The sequence below is a fragment of the Branchiostoma belcheri genome, unplaced genomic scaffold (genome assembly GCF_001625305.1).
Source record: "Branchiostoma belcheri isolate BF01 breed outbred unplaced genomic scaffold, Haploidv18h27 scaffold10, whole genome shotgun sequence".
Taxonomy (NCBI): domain Eukaryota; kingdom Metazoa; phylum Chordata; class Leptocardii; order Amphioxiformes; family Branchiostomatidae; genus Branchiostoma; species Branchiostoma belcheri.
In genome coordinates, this window is record NW_017802380.1 from 599,232 (window position 1) to 621,645 (window position 22,414).

Sequence of the window (22,414 nt, forward strand, 5' to 3'; positions counted from 1 at the left end):
TTGGGGGTAAAATTGTAGTCTTTATTCCGATTGAAGGTGCATATCATATTAATGGATGTCCTAGCTTATGCACATGATTATAAAATGTCAGGAAAAAGACGTAAAACACTTATATTGACGAACATAATGACGAACATAAAGTTGAATAAGCTGAACCTGAATTTTACTAAGGTTTTAGATAATCTCAACATTGTCCAGCAATTAAGGACAGTGTATTGTGCATTAAAAGCGACACGAATATCATACGCAAACGTACTAGTAATAAAAGTCGTACTTCAGAATTCCGTAGGCGCGAGAGTGCTTCATGCTATGGATAAAACACAATGTCACCGTTTGCGCGCCTCGGTAAGTTTTTTAAACGTCCCACATCCGATACGTCTTTTTGTTGACCCTGGGCACTCGGTAGTCAGTGGCAACGCTTACAGGGGCAGTCGCCCAGAACATATATACAACTCAAGACGGAATGGCCAGGGCAAAACATGACAACCACCATAGAATGTAATCTCCAAGCAGATTCAGCTGTTTTACGCCACTTTTTGCAAGATGTGGTACTCTTTTCTAGTGTTGCACTTTCTAAAAGAGGAGGCGGCCCCCCAAAAAAGTGTAACATTTGCAAAAAGAGGTCTTAATGTTCCAAAAACAGACGTGAAACACTAAGAATGACCAGGAAACTTGCATCTGCTTGAAGGTGACACAAAATGTCGCGCGGATAGGTACATTGTATCTGGAACCAAAACATGTGCCACGCGTGTGTAACACAATACAGAAACGTTTAAACGCTGAAAAGGTGTGACCTGCTCATAAATTGGCGTCCATTGTGATGTGATTATGTATGTTTTGATGCTAACTGTTCGAGATAAGATCTGGAAAAAGTACGTGTCTCTCAATTTGCCAATTGTGCTTTAACATGTTACCTTCATGCACCAATACTACAGATAGCCTCCGTAGCAGGTTTATAGAACTGGGGGTTTGGTGGTCTTCGGCTGTTTTCTGATTAGCCCAGTTCTAAAAAAAACGGGGTAATTCAACCAGGCCGGCTATGTTGTATATATATAATCAGAAAATAGCACATAAAAGCTCCCAAAGACCCTGAACACCCCCAAAACCCCCAGTTTTTGGCATGCTATGGAGGCTATACTACAGACATTCTACCTATGCTAGATGAAACCCATGGTTTCAGGTAAAATATTCGGAAGAAACAAAATAGACAATTATTCATAAAAAGAACTGTGAAGTCGGTTAGGGCCCAAGAGTTCTAAGACACATTTCGATGTCCAAGGTAACTTTTGTTGCAGAAAGATAGGTTTCTAACTGACTCCAGTAAGGAAGATTACATATTAAAGACCAGACACACGCAAAAACTGCAAGACACACGTCATGTGACGTCATAATTGATACCGCATATTGTACAAACGTATATACCCTTGCTTGGATGATGCTGAAATATATAGCATATATTCTTATCACATCGAGCCATGCAGTATTATCTATGGCACAACATAAGACATACACACAACAATAGTTCCTCTGCAAGTTTGGCAGATCTATTGCACACATCTATCAAATCAAATCAAATCAAATCAAATCAAAAACAAGTATGGCACAATCTGGCTGAAATGAGGACATACCATACTACCACATATGAACATCATAATTGACCAAAATATCATCATAATAACTTCAAATATAAGACTTTTCTTTCAGTTGCAGCATAAATAAATATCTGGAAACATAGCAATTGCCAACGCACAATTGTAAAAAAAGCACAAGAAAACTGAGAACAATACATATATGAAAAATTAAGAAACATTGCTGGTGTTTGTGGCACATGAAAACATCAACATGAAGCTACCACGATGTCTAATTTTTGCGACAACTATTTTGGAGAGTACGAAAAATAAGAATTATTGTAGAGATTTTTCACTGATCGTATAGCCAAGCTTTTTCTTTGGCACATAGATGTCATGGAATACTAGTCATGATTACATGCAGAATCAAAATGTGATCAAAATTTGGGGCCATCTTATTTGGCTTACATTTCTCTGACTGATCTCAAACATCGTAGAAAACCCAGATATCACCTCCAAAAGACATGCCAAAAAGGCAAAATAAATAAATGTTGGCACTTCTTCAAAAATACACAAAAGTGCTTTACATCAACAGCATATAGGCAAAAAAAGCCTACATTTTACCAAACATGCACCACAACTCATTAGGTCATAGCATTGAAGAGTTTAGGACATGGTCTTATTACTTAAGCAATACATAATGTATAATGGACATCCATATTGGCTTCTTAGGACTTGATGTCATGATTTTCCATGAGGAAAAAAAGGCACTTATAAATTCCTTTGTGTATCTAGCTAATGTTGAATCAACTACTACTAAGTAATTAAATTCATCTTTAGACTAAGAGGAAAGTTACAATGTGTACTGTCCACCAACCAAAAGTATACACAATCCTTCAATAAGAGGAAAACCTCACCCTATCCCTTGTTTCACACACAGGGAATGTTAAACAACATAAAATATGGACAATTCAAAAACAGTCATGGAGTACATGGATATGCCTACAACAAATATCTACTGTGTCTTACTTAATGCTGTACAAGCTTGTTTGAGTATAAATACTTTAGCTGTTCTGAAACACATGATCAGGGAGCATAGCGCCTTAAATTTCCTGATGAGAAAGGCCTTAGTGCTGTCATGAGTTTCACATAAAAACATGTTTGATAGTGGTTTGCTTTGAAAGTAGCAAAGACACACAGATATACAAGAACAGTCAGGGCTCTAGCCAGCTTGAAATTTTTTTTTCTCGTCAGCCCAGGTTCATCATTGGATTTGGGGAGGGGAGCGGATGTTCGAGCCTTCAAAAACGCAATTTCTCACATTTTGAGAGGCAAATCATGATGTTGAACGTGGTTGTCAGTGGTAATTCAGATGTTTTCATATATTTACCCAACATTTTTTAAATTTTGACTGTCAAGGTTGACAGATTGGTTTAAAAAAAATTCTGTCACACGCTGCAAAGTTCTGGTAATTGTCGTTGCTGGCTAGAGACCTATATTGCATTTATCTTTTATTTCAAACTGACTATCTGTGGAAGATGACATACATCAATTGATAATTTCCTTTCCCATCAGTAGAACTCCTCCTCTGATGACCCAGAGTCCCCGTCCGGCCTGGTGCCAGTTACAGAGTAGTACACCTCCGTCATCAGCCTTTCAAAGGCGTCATCCACGTTCTTAACATCCGCCGCCGACGTCTCGAAGAAGTGCAGCGAGCTTTTCTTGGCGAAGTCCCGGGCCTCTCGGATGGGCACAGTTCTGATGTGGGACAGGTCACACTTGTTCCCAACTGGAGACATTAGAAGTTGGATTAATATGATTAAGTTTGTACAACAACATTGATAAACCTGAACCATAAAACTAGAAAGGCAGGCATTTTCTGTGATCACCCCTGTAGTGATCCAACACTAGTTACCATGGTGACAGACAGTCTGGTTTGGGTCATTGACCTTATTGGTTTGGAGAAGAAGAAGAAGAGGAAACAGAGCAAAAACAATATGTTCTCCCTCAGTAAACATTTCAAAACCTACCCAACAGGTTTGACTGTATGGCGCTTCATATCTGGTAAGTAAAGACCACAGTAAGCACTAGTACATGAAAATTTAATGGTGTAAGTTATCTATTCTTTATCTAACAAGACTGGCAATGAAAACATACATTGCCATGGCGACGGTGGTTGCTGTTGGGGTCATTGTTTGCATGGCACTGCCATCATTTCATGATTTTTAGGAAGACTTGGTACCTGTTAAGTCTAGACAGATACAGTGCACTCCTCCCCAGAGTGTATAGTGAAGGATCCCCGGGGTCACAGAAAGTAGGGCTATCCGGGGCAGAGAGGTCTTCCCAAGGGTTTCCAGGAATGTGGGCATAGATGTGGGTCAGAGACATGCCTGTGGACATTCCGCATGCCTGTGGACAAAATGCCTGTACCATTCCTAGAATTCTTGCAAACTGCACACAATACTGTACCATTAGGCTCCTCCCTGAGACGTCGCCAATAACTACAAAAAAAAGAAAACCTACCCAACATGACCATGATGCCCTGGTCATCAGCATCCTCCTGTAGCTCCTTCAGCCTGTTCTGAGCATGCTCGAACGTGCCGTGCCTGGTGATGTCATACACCAGGAAGGCCCCGACCGCTCCCCTGCAGCAGGCACTGATGATCGGCCTAAAGGACAAACAGACACACAAACCCACAGATCAGACAAACAGACACACAAACCCAAAGTTTACACACCCAGCTCAACATGCAAAACAGGTAGTGCAAATTACTCAAACAGGTGCCTGTGGCTGGAACGAACTAAAACAGACTTATTAAAACAGATACATATGGTAACATGTCATCATCTTAACATACACTGAAAACTAGTGTAGCAGACAGTTGTAGGTTCACTGCTACAAACTTACAACTGAACTATCGTGTTTAATGGATGGGACCAGCTGTTAGAACAACAAACACTCAGTCCCATCCATTAAGCATAACAGTTCTTCGTCAGTCCTAAGTTTGTAGAAGTTGAACAGTAACGTGCAACAAACTTATGACTGTCTGCTACACTACGACTGATTTGACTTCAAAAATCAACATCATAAAGATAGATCCAGGAACCAATAATTTTGATCAAGATATTGATTCTTAGCACCAGGTCCCAGCGGTACACTAACCTGTATCTGTCGTCCCCTGCTGTGTCCCAGATCTGGGCCTTGATGGTTTTCCCTTCGATCTTCATGGTTTTTGTGGCAAACTCTATCCCAATGGTGGGCTTACTACCTGAGTCATACCTGTTAAATGCAAATCTGGACAAGACAATGTCAAGATCTGTATCAATTAGGGTTTTAAAACATTTCACTAATATATAAAATGCTATGCATAAATATCTGAAATAAAAAAAATATATTATATGGCACAAGATAATACAATCTTTGTTATTTTCCTGCTTTAAAAATACATCTACCAAATGAATTTGACTCTCAACATAAAGCACCCATACAATAACTGCATATCCAATAATACACATGTATACATGTACCTACACTGAGCTGGAAAACATAGTGTATCATATCATATGTAACATGTACACACAAACTTGAATTGATCAATTACATACACATTGCCTACATCAAAATGTTACCTGCTCAGTATATTGTAAATTACAAATAAAGATGAGAATCTATGACCAGAATCTAAGGCATTCTTTGGTAGCCTTCTGCAAAGGGAAAAAGAAGTAGAGGAAGACCCAGAGTCACCTACTTAGACAACCTACAATGTGACATTGACCTGCATAATGAATTGCGAAGGGCCATGGAAGACCAAGTGTTCTGAAGGAGACTTTCTAGCTCAAACTAAGTAAGTAAGTATTACTAAGTAAGACATGACTGTCCTACCTTGAGAGAAGGTTACTCTTGCCGACCCCCGAGTCTCCCACTATGACTATCTTGAAGGTGTGATCAGGTTCAGGTGGTGCTGGGCTCTCGTAGTCAGCCACCTCAGATTCTATAGACAGAAAGTACATGATCATTACCAACTTCACTACTCCGAGTAATAGATTTCTTTTCATGTGAGTTTATGGATGTTCCTTTTTTGTGTAGATGTCCAGAAAACAGATATTCAAAGTCTACAGATGGTAAGAATACAATCACCAATAGCAGCACATGAAACAAACTACGTATTTTCAAACAACGCCAAAAAAACAATTACTCAAGCAACTGGATATAATTTTGGAAACGGTCAGACATTTCAGGTAGCATCCACTACCTTTCGTCAGTGACACATTTTCATACAAAACTTACAGTACATGTTCTAGTAACATGTATTTGGTATGTGTAGATACATGTACATGTAGACATACCAGTAAAAAAACATGTTCAGACTTCACATACAGTGAGCAGAAACTCATGTCTATTTGGTATTTTTTTTAGGTTTATTTGAGTACTACATTGTAGTTATTTAGTACTCTAAATGTCTGACCTGCGGGTTGCTCAGGACTCTGTACAGCTGAGTTGTCCCACTCCAGTCCCACTGCCTCATCCTCTGGCATTTCACCTAGGAGGAAAAGACACAATCTCAGTGTGCATGCATATGACCTAGGCTTTGCCTTCTAACTGTTGGAGTAGCCTTTTGGCATCAAATAAGTGCCATACAATCTTTTGATTAATGTGCTCTCCTCAAAAACAAGACTCAAGACTCCTCAAGCTTTTACATGCCATCCAACAGGGCGTCAAAGCTAGGTACTCATTCTCACCTGAGTCAAGTGAGGAAATAGGTACTAAAAGCCTTTTCCAACACAGTTTGGCCTGCCAGGGCATGGTGCTCTTGTGGTTAGGGTTGTTGACTCAGAATCTGAAGATTCTGGAGTCAACAACCTCAACCGCAAGGCCAACTTCCCACCAAAACCTTTAAGCACAGCAGTGGAGCCTGCCAGGGATTTGAACCCAGAACCTTCAGATTCTGAGTCAACAACCCCAACCACAAGACCACTTTGCCACCAAAACTCTCACACTCACACACTCACTATAGGGATAGACTTAGACATGCTAGCACTGCAATATTGAGGCTTCCAAGCACAGATCCCCTTGCATCCATACCTTCCATGAAGTCGAGTGTGTCCAACACCTCCCTGACCTCCCCCAGGTCCACGTTAACAGGGCGGAAGTGTTCTGTGATCCCAGCCTGTAGGGGGTCTGGGGAGGCCACGTCAAGGATCCTGGGAAGTGGTAATTATATAAGAAGACATATTTCAGCTGTGAGAACTTAGAATTATTAGCCTGGAATCCATCCGTGAATGCTGTGTCTCTGCTCCGTTCCTCCGCTCTGCCTTAAAGGAGCATTCACGGATGGATTCCAGGCTTAAGAAATATTTCCCTTAACATAACTTACAGTTGTACAAAATGCTTTCAGTCAGAAATATTACCATAAACTCTTGAAGCTGTAAGGTACATGTATGATGCATGATGTTTGTGTTGATTTCATGGCTCCTATCGGTGCATTTGGGGCTATAATAGATTGCCTAGACCTGTTTTTGTTTTTATTTTTTTTCGCTTTGTCGCGTCATATTTCTTCTGAAAAAAATTTGAGAACCAACAAATTAAATTGGTGTGGCCTTACCTTCCATTCACCGCCGCTGCTGTCTGTAAGAAGCACGCAGGGTCCTTCTCCTTCAGAACCATCCCTCCTAGCGCCACCACACCTATCCCATGATCCATCTTTTCCTGGTAGCGCTCGATGTGCGTCTTCAGCACAGACAGTTTGTCGTTCCGCTCCTGGTCAATCGTGTCCCCCAGGACCTGCAGTGGTAGAAATACTTCTTGTTCTACAATATTCAGGCCTTAATTAACCTTTCTCCCTATTGTCCCAGCATTGTCCCAAACATAAATTTCAATTGTCGCAAAGTGAGGATGAACTGTCCCAACCTGTTTTTTTAAATGTATTCTATGACTTCAACTTGAAGTCAACTTTATTTTGCTTGTGTTCACTCCCAGGCGCACTATAATTACAGAGTAAATAGGAAATTTGGGGGAATTTTCCGGATCCAAAAGCCGGGACGTGTGCCTGATAAACAAAAGAAGGGATGACATTCTGATGTTTATTATTTTCCTATTGTCCCAAAAATGTCCCAAAGTGTCTTTTTAGTGTCCCTTGCAGATGGGTATTTCTAACACTGACCTGCTTCTTCTTCTGTAGTGTGGAGATGAGGGTGTCCAGCTCCACAAACAGGGAGGACTTGTGACGGGAGGCGTTCTCCTAAGGATCGATGGAAACTGGATTTATTAGCTTCTAAATGAGAACCGAAGGAGGCCATATATAAGTGACAATGTAATCTAATTATAACATCAGTAATGTTATCAATGGCTTGCAAAATGACAGTTGTCCTGTGTAAAAATTGGCTCCTTTGTCTGAAAAAAAAGTCAAAATCCAGGAAGTTTTAATAGGAGTTAGTGTTTCAGTTCTAGTTATGGGATATTGTTACCATGGTTTTAGTTTCTATATTTGTTACATTTTTACTTTGTACTTGCAATTACTAGTAGCACAAGAGCAAAATCTTGCAATAAATAATCATTAAACTTTAATGATGTCCTGTGTAAGACCCGATGTTTGACAGAGGATTACAGCAGACAGAACTTACACAGACAAGTTGATACATGGCCTGCAGCAGCTGTATTCCCTTCTCGTAATCTGTGATCCTCCAGGCTAGATTCTCTACACTGGTCCGTAGGATGTCCTGTGGGCAGGGAACAGGGATTCTTAATGATAGTGCTGAAGCAAATAACAATGAGTAACAATGGCAAATAGTTTCAGCATGGAAGAATACATATATCAATCAATCATCTATCAATAAATCATCTATCAATCAATAAATCTATCATTACAAGCAAAATTGTTGTGATTACCCTACTAGTAAATAGACATGATTACTAGAATAGAATTTGACAGATCGCCCATTTGTAAAATGTGAACTTGTGAAAAGGTGCAATGTATGGCAACTCTGTATTTAATTATGCCAACACTCTAATAAGTCGTAGACAATATATTCATAACTGTATGCTGCGTCAGGAATGAATACGCTCTGGTTACTTCTTTTATTTCAGATTCTGCATGTTTTACCATGTACACTGTATTTTAAGTATGGTGCTCTGTGATTTAACCCTATGTTATTGTATAGCAGTATTGTGATGTTTTTGTACTGTAATGTATTCCACAAGAAGAGTAGCTAACAGAAGTGTCAAGCTAAATAAAGTCCAAGTAGTACAAAATGGGTACCTTCATTTCCTGGTACATCTCTGGCAGTTCTACCACGGGATGTGCGGAGTGCCTCCCGTCCGGCTGGGTACACCTGGGACAGATGATGGTCTCATCCGACACGCAGTACAGACTCAGCTTCTCCTCCCCGTGGTCCGCGCACTTGGGCGTCTTCGGCACCGTGCGAGTCAGCGGGTCAACCAGGCGGTGCTTCACAAACGCCTTTTAGTTAAAAGAAATCAATGTAATACAAGTATATCCGACTCAACCAACTGATGTACACTCTAGTTTATAGTCATGTAGAACTCAAGACATGTACATTATCGAAACTGGTGTGTTACACCAAAAGGCGGTTATACTGGCTATACAGATACAGATACAGATCATGTAAACCATGTTCCACATATATACATGTACTATATTACCTTTTTGAAATAGTATAGTGTTAGTTTCGATACATAGAACTTGTAAGCATTACTGTAGATGTGAGAGTACTAAGTAGATGTTAGCTCAAGATACGTAGTACTAAAAGTAAAGAGCTTGCCATGCATTGTACCCGTTACAATTGTTGTGCAATAAAGATTGACTTTGACTAACCTTTCTAGAGTGCACCGCCTTCAGACACTTGTCGCAGAAGGACAGCTCGCAAGTCACACACGTTTTTACTGCGTCGGCTGCGGGGCTTTTCTCGCAGACCTGGAAATGAGTACGTAGCTTCGGTTAGGGACGTCCCTCGGATAGGACATTAAATCGAGGTCCTGTGTTTGGGGAGAGACACACCCCATGCACGTTAAAGAACCCACCAGACTTATGGAAAAGAGTAGGGGACCTTCCCGGTGTGAGTGGTTCAAACCTTACAGTCTGGTCTTACTGTAACACTGGGGGGTTTATAGGCGGTACCAACTGACCCGGCCGATGGGTCTAGACCTTTTAGCAGAGTGGTTAGAGCGTCTGGTTATGAAGCTCTGGTGCCCGGGAGGTCGTGGGTTCGAATCCCGGCCCGGGACCAGAAGGTTTTTACTGGCTCCTCCTGTTTCTTACATTAGGCCACACCAAGTAAATTTTATGGATGACGTCCGCGCGCGCATTGATTTTGGCCTGTTTCTAGAAAAAAAAACAAGAAATTCCGCTTCCTGTAACTATGACCAAATAGTCACGACAGTGCCGCAAATAGGTTTGTACGGACCAAAGCTTATGATGAAGCATTAAGCAAAACTTCCATTAGGAATTCAGTTTGGTACATGCTGACACATTTGAAGAAACTTGCTGACCGCTCCATCTATCTCCCCAACTGCTGATCCACCTGATTTACTGCTGTTTTGATGATGAATAAAAGACTTCTTGCTTGTTACACTGTGTCACCTCATTCAATTTGTGTCCTAACATTTGTCGTCTCTTAGTATATTTCTAATCTAGGCATCTTGTTTTTTAGGGCCCTTCTTGTTTTTTTTCGCCCTATCGCATTATATTTAGGGTCTCCAAATGACGTCATCCATCAAATTTACTTGGTGTGGCCTTACGCAGCTTGTATATATACGTAACGTTACATGTACAGAACTGGTGTGTTACACCTAAAGGAGGTTTACCGGTTATGCGAAACAAGCAAACAAACAAATAAACAAACAAACCTCGCAGGCCAGGTTCCCGCCCGAGCTAGCAGCGGCGGCGGCTTCTGTTCCCTTCACTCTCTCGATGATGTTCTGTAGGGTGAGATTCGGGCACAGGCAGCCCAACCCCCTATCGTCCAAAAACACGGCAGCCTTACACTCGGGGCAGCTGAAACTTCGGTCGGTTTCCTCAGACGATTCGGGCTGTACGGTCGCCTTGCTTGTTCCGGAAGAAGCTAGAAGGTTGTAGGCACACTTGCAACACACGCTGTGTCCACAGGGCAGCAGGAGCGGAGAGGAAAACAGGTTGTGACAGTACGGACACGAAAGCTCCCGTTCCAGTGCCTCCATTTTGGAAGTTGATGTGTCAGCTGTCGGGTCAAAAGTTGCTCGTAAGTATGAACGGTGAGGGGGGTGCGTGAAAAAATTAGTAGAAGAAAAATGGTATTTTTACACAAATTACAGCCAACAAATTATGTATTTCTTAAAATTGAACTAATAAAACTTCACTTAAAGGTATTAATTTTGATGAGTTTCTATGGATGATTAAGTAAAATGTTTTATTAACAAATCGCTTCACCCATTTTTGGCCAATGGAACATTCCATAATAGCAACATGGCTGCCTTGCAAAGAAGTTTTTCGGCTGTACGGTTGCAAGTGTGCGTTCTGAGGTTTGTGCGCGATGTCTTGTGGAATTGTCCTTTCAAAACAAGCAAACTGCGTACACAATTTACTCGTGCACAGCTTGTATTAGTTTTACTTGCTGTTATGCTTGGAAAAAGTGTTTCCTGTTCTCTAAGTTTAGTGGACCACGCCCCCCTCCCACCCGAATCAAGCAATATATATAATTTTTTTAACATCACAAAGAAACGAGAAGAAGCCGAACTTCTGTATTAGAGTAGCTTTAGAGCTGTTTGTACTACAAACATGTATATTACCCATTTCATCTGTTTGCCTGTACTTAGCCCGATAGGGCATGAATGTACAATAAAGGTTATTATTATTATTTATTAATTTATTAGTTATTGACGTAGTGCCTATATTTATAGGGGCTATGCGTACTATAGTGAACAACATTGTGAGGGCTCAAGTACGGTCAATAAGGCCTTACATGCATATCACCACAGGTTACTGCTCACCTTACGCTATAATTTAACATTTTACTACTATCAAAATAAAGAAACAAATATTAATATTAGATCAAAATTTTCTTTTGGCCATCCTATCCAGGTCAACTTTGCAAAGTTGCAAGCAGTTGAGAGACCAGAGATGGGTGAAACCATTCGCCCTCCAACAGAGGGGGTACAGGGCAGCAGTCTGTCACAAAATCAGTGCTCCCATGGAAGTGCGGGATCTTCCATCCGTGGAAAAAGTCCCAAAAGGCATGGTATGACCTTCAGCTTTTATTCTTTTGCGTTCCCCATTTTTTTCCACGCACATGTTTTGCTGTCACCATGTCTATGAAAACCAATATCACAGCCTCCAGCCTATGATTAGTCCATGTAGCACATCGGCAGAACATACTGCACCTGTGTGAAAACCAGATTTGTCACGGTTTTTGTTGGATTTTTGGTCCATGTTGCGTCAAAATTTTGCCTGTTGCAGAGAATATCTTTTCCGACATAACATTTGAAAACTACAGACGGGATGTTAACCTTATATGTGTGAATATGACATTATGAGACGTTCTGCCAAAGTGCTATGCATAATACATTTTGGATTTCGTGCAGGTGTAGTACGTTCTGCTGACATGCTAGTCCATGTTCCCAATTCTACAAACTTAAACATGTTAGTCAGCAAGCCTCTAGGGGGATGACCAGGGCTATTAGAAGTGTGATATACTCAGGCAACAGTTGTAGACCTTCATACAGTTTGCTGTATTGTTATGTTACAGGTGAAAGTTGCAGTCCACAGTACCGGCATCAACTTTGCAGATATCTTGATGGTGGCTGGTGCGTACCAGGAGAGACCTGAACTGCCATTTGTGCCAGGTAAATCGGTATAAGATCTTATTTCTACATGTACAATTAAATCTCATTATTACATTACATTTACATCTTTGACAGACATACTCCTCTCACATCCTTTGCTCAATACTATAGTTACTTTACAGGTGCTAGTTGTCAACTCCTTTTACAATAATCAGTTCGGTTTGAAGAATTTTTACAGCAGTCAAATTCAAAACATATTTTCTAATCATGCCATCAGATCATGTATTACCTAAGATTATAGTAGACATCCTCGGTGCAATGATACTAAATGTGCATTCCCTGCTTCCAGGGTTTGAAATGGCTGGAGAAGTGATGACAGTTGGAGAAGGTGTTACAGCCTTCAAGGAGGTATGTATTAACAAATTTGTGACTAATATGGAATCAAAGCACTTACATAGTGTTAGCTTGTGGAAACAGTGAAATCTTGTTAAACTTGGAAAGAATACTACATCACATGTAATTTCCTTAGTAAACTAAAAGAAAGAATTCACTTCAGGTTTCTTGGTTCGTTGATGAGAGCTGTTAAACTCCAAGTGTGACGTTCTCAGTGCTCAGAAATGCTCTGTTTATGGACATAAGAAAATGCTCTTTCTAACATATATTACAGGGAGACAGAGTGGTAGGACTTCCCATGCCAAGTGGCAGCTTTGCAGAGGAGTGCCTGGTCAATGAGAAGGTAATTGAAACATTATTTGTCTTCGAAGCTTGTTGTCTTATTTGTCTTGTTGGCACTTCCCATACCATACCTTTTATGGCGTTAAGACTATAAACCCAAGATGATCCCCTGCAAGTACTTTTTCAGTTATCTTTAAAACAGAATTGGTTATTGGAAGTGCAAAAAAGATACTCACCAGAAATGCTGCTGCAATGCTGCAAAAGTTCAAACATTGTAACATATGCCATAGTACAATCTTACATGTACCTGCTTTGTGCCATGTTTATTATGTACCACACAGGCTTTGTTCCATCTGCCTGCCTCTGTGGCGTACACTACAGCAGCTGCTGTGCCAGTTTCCTATGGTACAGCACTCATGGGCCTCACCAGGAGAGTCAACCTACAACCAGGGTAACTAACAATTCCTTTTTCAATTGGCAGAGGTGAAGTTATTAGTGTTTTAGCAACAATATCTAATAATATGTAATAATGTTTTAATAATAATACCCATATTTTAATGATATTTTGTGACCTCAGAGCAATTCAGGCAGCCAGTATGGCTGCCTGCAAGTCTGTTGTCAGTGTGGTGGTAATTGAAATTGTGTATGTCTGGAGTTTGCAATTTTGAAATAAACCATTCTACTAGCAATATGTTGTGATTCGTTAGCATCAAATGGCTGGGTGGGTAGGCTAGTGGATACAAGACTGAGAGGTCATGGGTTTGATTACTGAAATTCATAGCAAGATGCTGTGCCCTTGGGAAAGGCCCTTTACTTTAGGCTTTACGCTACTTTCCTCACTTCATCCAGGTGTAAAATGGGTACCTGACTTCGGTTGGGGAGGCATAAGGCAGTAGAAGTAGAGGGACGGGCTCTTCCTTCCAATACCATGTCCTAGACATAGTGAATTAACAAACCGCTGCCCCTATGGCTGAAAAGGGCTATGGTACCTTTAGGCTTTACCTTTAATGAATGAAGACCTTTATTGTAATAGATACGCACAAAGTGTTCTGAACCATAGAAATGGTGTGTTCTAGCCAACTTTAAATATTGTGAAATGAAGCAACTGAAAAGCACAACATGCCACAAGTAATGATGATAACAATGATTAATGATGTTTGTCTGTACCAGGGAGACGGTGTTGGTGACAGCTGCAGCAGGTGCTCTGGGTACAGCTGTGGTGGACTTGGCAGCACATGCTCTAGGTGCTACTGTAAGTCTTCACACCTTGCCATATTGTATTGTGTATTAGGTTGTTCCGTTATGACATTCTTATGGTTTGGTGAACAGCTATTTGACACTCATGCATATGTTTGGTACTCATTAATATGTTTTTATTGGGTAGAAGGCTTGTTTTGAATTTGCCAGTTATATTCTAAATTGCCCAAAGCCTAGACACCCAGACAATAGCTGTTTGGATACATCTTGGTTGACCTGTAAGAATATCTTTTGTTAAAATAAGACTTAAAGTTATGTTCACAACTTGACTCCAGGAAGCATAACCATAAGGTTCAGTATAGTGTTTACTGATTCTTTATTAAGATCACCGATGGAGATCTTGATAAAAGAAACTAGCAAGAACTTTGCAATACATGTAGATTGTTAACTTTCAAGTACCCCGTTTCCCAGGTGATAGGAGCAGCAGGAAGCCAGGAGAAGTGTGAGTTTGTGCGCAGCAGAGGTGCACAGCACACCGTGGACTACAGTCAGGACAGCATCAGGGACAGGGTGAAGGACATCACCCAGGGGAAGGGATGTGACGTCGCCTTTGATTCAGTCGGAGGAAAAGTGTTTGAAGAAAGTCTGAAATGGTACGTTTCCTGCGATTTTGGTAGATTTGTATGATACTGCTTGTGGTTCTATTATAAACCTGTTGTTGTTTAATAAACCACTGTCAAACACTTAAGTGATATCTTATTTAGAGAGAAGGAAATCAAGTATGTTTAGGAAAGATGCTGGCAATCACATGAGAGAGAATTGTTCATCAGTAAGAAAAGAAAAGATTGATGGACAATTCTGCAGCACAGAAGGATGCAAGGCCCTTTATGTTAAAGTAAACTGAAATTGGACACTTCTATTTAACAGCACACTATTTTTGACTAACATCATTTTTCTGATGGCACCTGGTGCACCCTGTCTTGTATTAAGCTATTGAAAGGGCATATCACCCTGAAAGGGGCAATATAACCCCAACCGATACGGCCGACTGATGGTGATTTTCCCACAGCCTAGCCTGGGAGGGTCGTGTGTTGGTGGCAGGGTTTGCAGGAGGAGACATCCCCAAAATCCCAGCCAACATCCTACTGGTGAAGAACCTGAGTGCAGTGGGACTGTACTGGGGGAGATACGCCATGTGAGTACATGTGCAACTTAGTAAAGCTGAAAAAATTAGTTCAGTCTTGTCATTTTGCACTTTTACAAATGTGATCACCTTAAGCAAGGGGATATTATCTGAACCCTGAAACTTCTAAGTAACAACATATAGGAAGCTTTAAGTTTTTAAGTTCAATAGATGGCTGTTGCTTACCCTAATCTCCAAGCAGATGTTTTGGTGGCTACAGAAGACAGTATGAAATTGGCTAGGCAGTATCCCATTGGCCACCCAACTTTGGTGGCTAATGGACACTCCTCTGGCCAATGGATACTGTCTTGCCACCGTATGATCTGCTTGGAGATTAGCTTACCTGTTTGGGACACCCGTAGCAGTATAATATATGCCAGGATAGTGAGTGTGTGTGTTTTTGTTGACTTATACAGCTCATTAATGCTGCGTGTTTGATATACACAGGCAGAATATTGGAGTGTTACGGCAGACTGTGATCGCCACTTTGACGTTTATGGAAGAGGGAAAAATAAAGGGGCCATCACAGCCAACAACTTTCAAGCTAGAGCAGGTAATTGTATACACATGGTATCAATGGACCTATCACATTTTGTTTAGTACCTGTTCTAAAGAACATTCTAGAACAGTTAACGAATAAACTTCATTTCCAGTTTTCAAAGTCAGGTGTATTTGATTTTGCTGCATCTAGTTGACACAACAGTACATGCCGTAATGGGTAATGTAGTTGTGACAGGAGACGAAAGTAGTATAAAGGATAAACAAGCACACACCGCGCTACACACTGCTGTACAATATAAACATTGATTGACCACAAACTGTCCCGGCATTCATTGCAGTAAACAAACTGTGACGTAATAATGTAATAGGTCCATTAAGCCGTTATTTTTGAAATTGTGGGATTTTTCACATGCTCATGATCTCAAGGCTTTAGACTGGCTGATACTGACATGATTCTGTCATTGTTTTTTTTTTCACAGGTCAATGAGGCTGTCAAGTTCATCACAGACAGAAAATCCACTGGCAAAGTAGTGTTGGAGGTTAGATAGGAAATCCTGTTTCGTCAAGGTTGCCACATATCAGTGGGAAGGGTAAATGTACAAAGGGTGCATTTCTACCAACCAGTTGGAGATTAGATAGGAAAGCTTTCATCATCATATCAGAAGCTATACGAGTTCAAAGCGTACATATCTACCAACCACTGTTTCCTCTCATAGCCCACAGGCAACAATCAGCTGGCATACTTAAAACAATTATTCACTTTCATATTTCAAAACGATTATTGTGCACTTTGATTATCAATTATCAAAGCTCAGCTTATGCAGAGTACAATAGGTTACACATAATAAAGTATCCTGCTTCCAGCTTTGCACTGAGTTAAAAGAAACTTTATTGTCCTTTTTGTTTTCAGACATTGAGGTCTGATGTACATAATTTGACATGTTTATGAGTAGTATACAATGTGATTTTGTACACTTCTGTCAACATCTTCAGAGTTAGTCAATTACACTTAAGAATAACCACATCAGGTACAATGTACTTAAATACCTGTTATTTTTTAGTGTTTGGTTTCAGATTCTTTGTACAAAATGATACACATATTTTCATAGCCATTATACCTTTTGTACAGTCACTGCATGCAAACAGAATATATCAACTTAAACGAAAACAAGTGCTCCTTCTCTTTCAAAAGGATTAGACTACTTTACAATACAGCATAGACAGAAGTAAGCATATACTATAGCAATGTCTCTAGTAGCAACAGTGACCAAACTCTTCAGTAAATTTGGTCAAGTAGAGGTGGTAAGGTACCAAGGAATGGGGAGAATTATCCAGTTCAGCATTTTACGTGAAAATGCACAATAGTTCGAGTGACCATACATGTTCCTTCTAAACATCTAATAGTACACAGAACAGCTCAAAAGCTGCATGTCTTTAGCCCGGATGCCAGCCTTGCCAGTTTTAGTACTTTAATACTCTTTTTGTTGCTTCCCTGCCATGCCCAAAAGACCGAACCTGCACATATTTTATCCGTTGCACTGGTTTGGCCTATCAGTGTGCCTGTTCAGATTCTGAACAAATATTCAAATGCCAGATGGATAGAACATGTGCAGGCAAGGCCATTATAAACATGTACATAGCCAGTATATATAATGTCCTCGGTGCAGTTTTAGTCTTTCTGACAGAGAAGCAAAGACTGGTATCCAGGCTATCATCATGTCTTCATCTTTAACAAATTTTCCTGAACGTGGACGTGTCATGTTCTTCCAGCATTTGTTGAATCATCAGACATCTATACATACACAAAGCTCTTCCCTTGCCTAGCCTCCATAGCAGGCTTATAAAACTGGGGGTTTGGTGGTTTTCGGCTGTTTTCTGATTAGCCCAGTTCTAAAATAGGGGTAATTCAACCAGGCCGGCTATGTTGTCTATATGCAATCAGAAAATAGCACATAAAAGCTCCCAAAGACCCCCAAAATGTTTTTGGCATGCTATGGAGGCTATCCCTTTCCCCAGTCATTAAAACTAACCCTAACAGTTCAGCGATGGATCATTGGTACGCGGGCTGCCCGCCGAAGGGCGGAGACTGCTGTGGTTTGGGTGGGAGTTGGGACGGATCCTCCATCTCGGTGGGACTGATGGGTTTGAACTGTTCTGCCGACATCCTGGTGATGAGGATACCCACGCCTTCTATCAACGCCAGCAGTACCCCGCCGATCACTGCCGAACCCGCCATGGCTGCCCAACCACCTGGGGGAAAGAGTGGCAACATATGTGTTTAAGTTGTGAAGAAACATTAAACAGAACACATGTATATTGATGAATGTTAGTCATACAGGTAAACAATTCTCATAGACAATTCAAACTCTATGACTGTATAAAATACAGAGAAGTGTTAACCAGTTCGGTGCATTTAGTAGTAGTGACACTGAAGAAGAGTAATGGTTGTCACTTGAAACTTTGAAAGTAATCTCTGTATTTTATCCAGAGTTTGAAATTGAATTGTCTACAATCACAGCCAAAACAGCCATGGCCGCCCAACTACCTGGAGAAAAGAATGGCAACATACATGTTTAAGACGTGAAGAAACATTAAACAGACTACATGTGTGTTGATAAAGGCTAGTCATACAGTGGGAGATATACAAGTGTTGACACTAAAGAAGAGTGGTGATGGATGTCTCTTTTTAGTAGAACCCCCCACCAATTTAAGGGTATGAGAGGGTGGGGAATTTCCTATGGTTTCGTATGGCCTGTCTCATTACTCAGTAATTTAGTTTCGACGCTTTGTCAGCATGTAATTCACACAGTTTGGTGAAGGACAAGTAAATAAACGTGAATGCAACTTTTGTTTGTCCATTTCGGTGGTGGTAGAGTAATATCTGTATTTCATTTAGTACAAATGTAGTAGTCGTAGAGTTTGAATCATCTACGAGTACCCTTACATGTGTGTGTGCAGTTGTACTAGCATGCAGCTCAAAGAAACATATGGTCAATCTGTTGACAGAAAAACACAACTCACTTCTTGCTGCCAGCACTCCCCCTGTGACGGCACCACTGGCTATAGAGTTCCACGGGTCCTCCTTTTTTCTGAGATACACCATGCCACAGTCAAACGTTGAGAACAGGCCTCCCCAGATGGCAAAGTTACCTGAAAATAACACCAAAGTACTCTTATAAAAAATGGCATAAATATCTTGGTTGCCAATGTACCAGATATCAGGTAAACATATTTCCAGTAATGTATCAGTAAGTATTTGCACACATTGATAGATGTTAAAATGGATTTTGAAGCGGTATGCTGATGCATAAACCCTTGTCTAACTAACTTTACAAAAACCACATGAATTACAATTTTTGTAAGGTACCATGATAAAACTTTTACTAGCCAGGGCAGCTATATTGGCAGTACAGATAATCTCTAAGCAGATCATTGGTGGCAAGGCAGTGTCCATTGGCCAGAGGAGTGTCCATTATTTAGCCAGCATGAGACCTTCAGTGCCCGTACAAACTCCTCTGACTAATGGATTGTCTTGTGACCAAAAGGTTCTGCTTGGAGATTAAATACAGATACATGTCAGTCACAGACTTAGTTTCTTTACTCACCCCCTGTAATTGGTGCCCTCATCTTCACAGCTGTCAGACTCCCCAGTGCTCTGTGCCTCCAGCCCTAAGGAGCAAACAAGTTGAGTGAATAATACATCATGATAGACAGCTTGGACTTTAGAGCTTTCAAAACGATAGAATGCTGTCATGTGTCATGACAGCTTACATCATCATCTTGGCAACATACAATTTTAGTACAGTAGTAAACATTAACATGATTGTGCAAGTTTCTGAAGAAATTGGGATCAAATGATAGAACCTTCTTGATTTAAGCCTTATAAGGTGTAGTCAACTACCAGTGCCAAACCACTTCCTAAATTGGTCCAAATTAGCCTCTGCCAAATTTGAACATGCATTGGAAGACGGATGAAATGTGCATGTGGAGTAGAGTAGTCTTTACGGTCTGGTAGTACTCTCAATGTCCAGTTTAGACTGCTCCTCATTGTTTGTTCATCCGACCATTATGGTGGGTTTTAATGGATGGTCTTAAGACCTGTGGTTGTACATATAAGGAGGTTAAACCTCCATCTCATAAACCATCTTGTACATTTGTGTTGGGAATATTTAGGAGCCTGTAGTACTTACTGCTGGAGCATTTCTGAAGCCCTTGATACTCTGGAACACCCCTCCCCCGATGGCCCCCATGGTGAAGGCACCACCACAGTCATCTACAATCCGGTATGGGCTGGAGCAAAGACAACGTCATACATTCATACAAGTACACATCACATGTATCAAACATGATCATCAATACAATATTATGGTCGTCTACAGTGCACGTGTAGGGAATGACATAAGGTGTTTAGATGTTGCATTAGGTAAGCCGTTTCGGACGTTCGAACGGCGACGTTAGCGTCCGTTCGACGTCCGAACGGCTACGTTAGGATCCGTACGTATACGTTAAGATCGACGACGTTCGATCACGTTCTTAGAATAAACGAGAGGTTTTTGAGTTGAAGTCTTTGTGTACGGACGTCTTTTTTGTGTGCTCTGTGTCCTCTTCTTTTCTTGTCTCCTGCTTTACTCTACACCGTGTACTCGGAGGCGGAAATCCCACGACGATCAACAACGAACCCCTTACATTTGGCGACGAGGATGGGATGTGGGATTTATCGCCGAGAACCTGAGAACACCAAACATCGTGAGGACAGCGGAGGACCGAAGGTTAGAGAAACACACTCATGCATTGCCTGCCTGACCGCTTAGTGAAATTTGCTTTAGGATTTTAGTGGGAATTGAAGTGAGTCCGTGTAGAGCCAGGGTCGAAGTTAGTGAATAGAAGTTGTTAGGTTTTACCTTTAACAATGGCAGAAGGACAGGAGGGGGCACACGCCACCACGGTTATGTACGTACCATTCGAAAGAAAGTGGACAAAGTTTTCTGGGTCTCCTACGGGCCCCGTCGTCGAGGAATGGCTGGACGAAATGGAAAGTGCTTTCTTGCTATATAACACACCAGAGGCGCAGCAAGCAGGGTTACTGTATAGGAATCTCGAGGGGCAGGCCAAGCGCCAGATAGCTGTGTTGTCGACTGACGACCAAAAAGATAAGACGAAAGTGAGCGATGTTCTGAAAGCAACATTTGGGGACACTGCCCCGGTGTCAGCAATCATGGGTATGTTCTATGCTAGGGAACAAGAGAGAGGAGAATCCATAACTGTATGCGCGTTAAGCTTACAGGAACTCCTAAAAAGAGCAGCCAGGAGGCGGGGAAATTCGTTAGCGGAAGAAGATACCATGCTAAGGGATAGATTCTTAGATGGTCTGAGGGATAAGGACCTGGAGAGGCAGTTACGCCAATACATTAGATCAGCTAGCGCGGCAAACCCCAGGAAGTTCCCAGATGTCAGACTTGAAGCCCTTCACCTGAGTGGGGAATGGGGCCGGGAAAAGGGTGAAGCCCGACAAAATGCGACAATGGTAGAGTCGGCTTTGCTTGCTGAGATGGCTAGGTTGAGGGAGGAAACGGGTAAGACGATGGAGTCCCTACGTAAGGAGCTTCACAGCCTAAAGTTTGAAAATCAAAACAGCCGTAGACAGGGTTCACCCAGGGTCCAACCTAACGGTGTCCGACAAGGACAGGCTGGATGGGACAATCAGGGACGCCCGATCTGCTATTCGTGTCAGGAACCAGGACACATCCAGCGAGAGTGCCCCAATGTAAGGAGGTGCTACGTTTGCGGGGACCCGGGGCATATCCAGAGGGACTGCCCTTGGGGCAGTCAGGGGTCTAGATACAACAACGCCCGTACTAAGCCTCAGAACAACACCCGCAGGCCCCAGAATCAGACTAACACTCATTCCCCAAACTAGTTAGGCCCGCGGCCGAGGGACCAGGTGCGCGGGTGAAGTCAGTAGCTAGTTGTGCGTCCCAAGGTATGAGTGTAAATAGTGATACATGCATTAGTGATGACTTAAAGTCCGTTCTGTCTCGGACGATCGGGAAATGTAATGTAGTAGACGTAGATTTTGAAGGAGTAAACGTCCCGTGCCTGATTGATACGGGATCGCAGGTTACTACCATGACATTTAGTTTTTTCAAATCACATTTCGGGGAAAGAGGGGAGAGACTTAAGGACGTTTCAAGTTGGTTGAAGTTAACAGGGGCCAACGGACTACCCATTAAGTTTGTCGGGTATTGCGAGCTTGATGTGACGTTTAGGGGTCGCACGCTTCCAAAGCGTGGGGTAATTATTGTTGAAGATGGATGTGGGTCTGCGCCGGGGATTCTGGGTATGAATGTGATTGGGGAATACCAAGGTGACAACGTTAATCAGTCAGCTCAGAGTAGTGACACAGTCTGGCAGAAAGCCGTCAAAGCTGCGCGGCAACAGTCAAACTTTGCTAGGGACGACGGGCGTGTAGGGTATGCCAGAGCGTCGGGTCGCCGACAGATCATTGTTCCGGCAGGC

At 41.7% G+C, this 22,414-nt stretch overlaps 4 protein-coding genes across 4 annotated transcripts in view; 1 reads left to right on the plus strand and 3 right to left on the minus strand.

The window, feature by feature from the left end:
- Positions 1-1,431: 1,431 nt before the first annotated feature.
- Positions 1,432-6,766, minus strand: LOC109472983 (ras-related protein rab-11.1-like). Its single transcript, XM_019772850.1, has 6 exons — positions 6,652-6,766; positions 6,035-6,109; positions 5,452-5,560; positions 4,732-4,863; positions 4,092-4,237; positions 1,432-3,357 (listed from the first exon to the last, which is right to left on the minus strand). Exons 1-6 carry the CDS (start codon positions 6,656-6,658, stop codon positions 3,140-3,142), a joined length of 687 nt encoding a protein of 228 aa, XP_019628409.1. The 5' UTR covers positions 6,659-6,766; the 3' UTR covers positions 1,432-3,139.
- A 401-nt stretch (positions 6,767-7,167) lies between these two features.
- Positions 7,168-10,783, minus strand: LOC109468753 (probable E3 ubiquitin-protein ligase MID2). The gene is made up of 6 exons (XM_019767084.1): positions 10,432-10,783; positions 9,401-9,499; positions 8,825-9,025; positions 8,190-8,285; positions 7,730-7,807; positions 7,168-7,350 (listed from the first exon to the last, which is right to left on the minus strand). Exons 1-6 carry the CDS (start codon positions 10,759-10,761, stop codon positions 7,168-7,170), a joined length of 987 nt encoding a protein of 328 aa, XP_019622643.1. The 5' UTR covers positions 10,762-10,783.
- Positions 10,784-11,025: 242 nt separating this feature from the next.
- Positions 11,026-17,736, plus strand: LOC109472607 (quinone oxidoreductase-like protein 2 homolog). Its single transcript, XM_019772411.1, has 11 exons — positions 11,026-11,082; positions 11,642-11,798; positions 12,306-12,402; positions 12,692-12,750; positions 13,010-13,078; positions 13,359-13,468; positions 14,188-14,269; positions 14,686-14,867; positions 15,284-15,409; positions 15,845-15,950; positions 16,378-17,736. The coding sequence occupies exons 1-11, from the start codon at positions 11,027-11,029 to the stop codon at positions 16,444-16,446; spliced, it is 1,113 nt and encodes a 370-aa protein (XP_019627970.1). The 5' UTR covers position 11,026; the 3' UTR covers positions 16,447-17,736.
- LOC109472599 (mitochondrial import inner membrane translocase subunit Tim17-B-like) overlaps positions 16,769-22,414 on the minus strand; it is a 10,516-nt gene continuing 4,870 nt past the window's right edge. The window contains exons 2-5 of the mRNA XM_019772398.1: positions 20,089-20,188; positions 19,504-19,567; positions 18,920-19,048; positions 16,769-18,148 (exon numbers count right to left, since the gene is read on the minus strand). Coding sequence (XP_019627957.1) covers positions 17,949-18,148; positions 18,920-19,048; positions 19,504-19,567; positions 20,089-20,188 — 493 coding nt within the window. The 3' untranslated portion in view covers positions 16,769-17,948. The remainder of the gene's footprint in view (positions 18,149-18,919; positions 19,049-19,503; positions 19,568-20,088; positions 20,189-22,414) is intronic.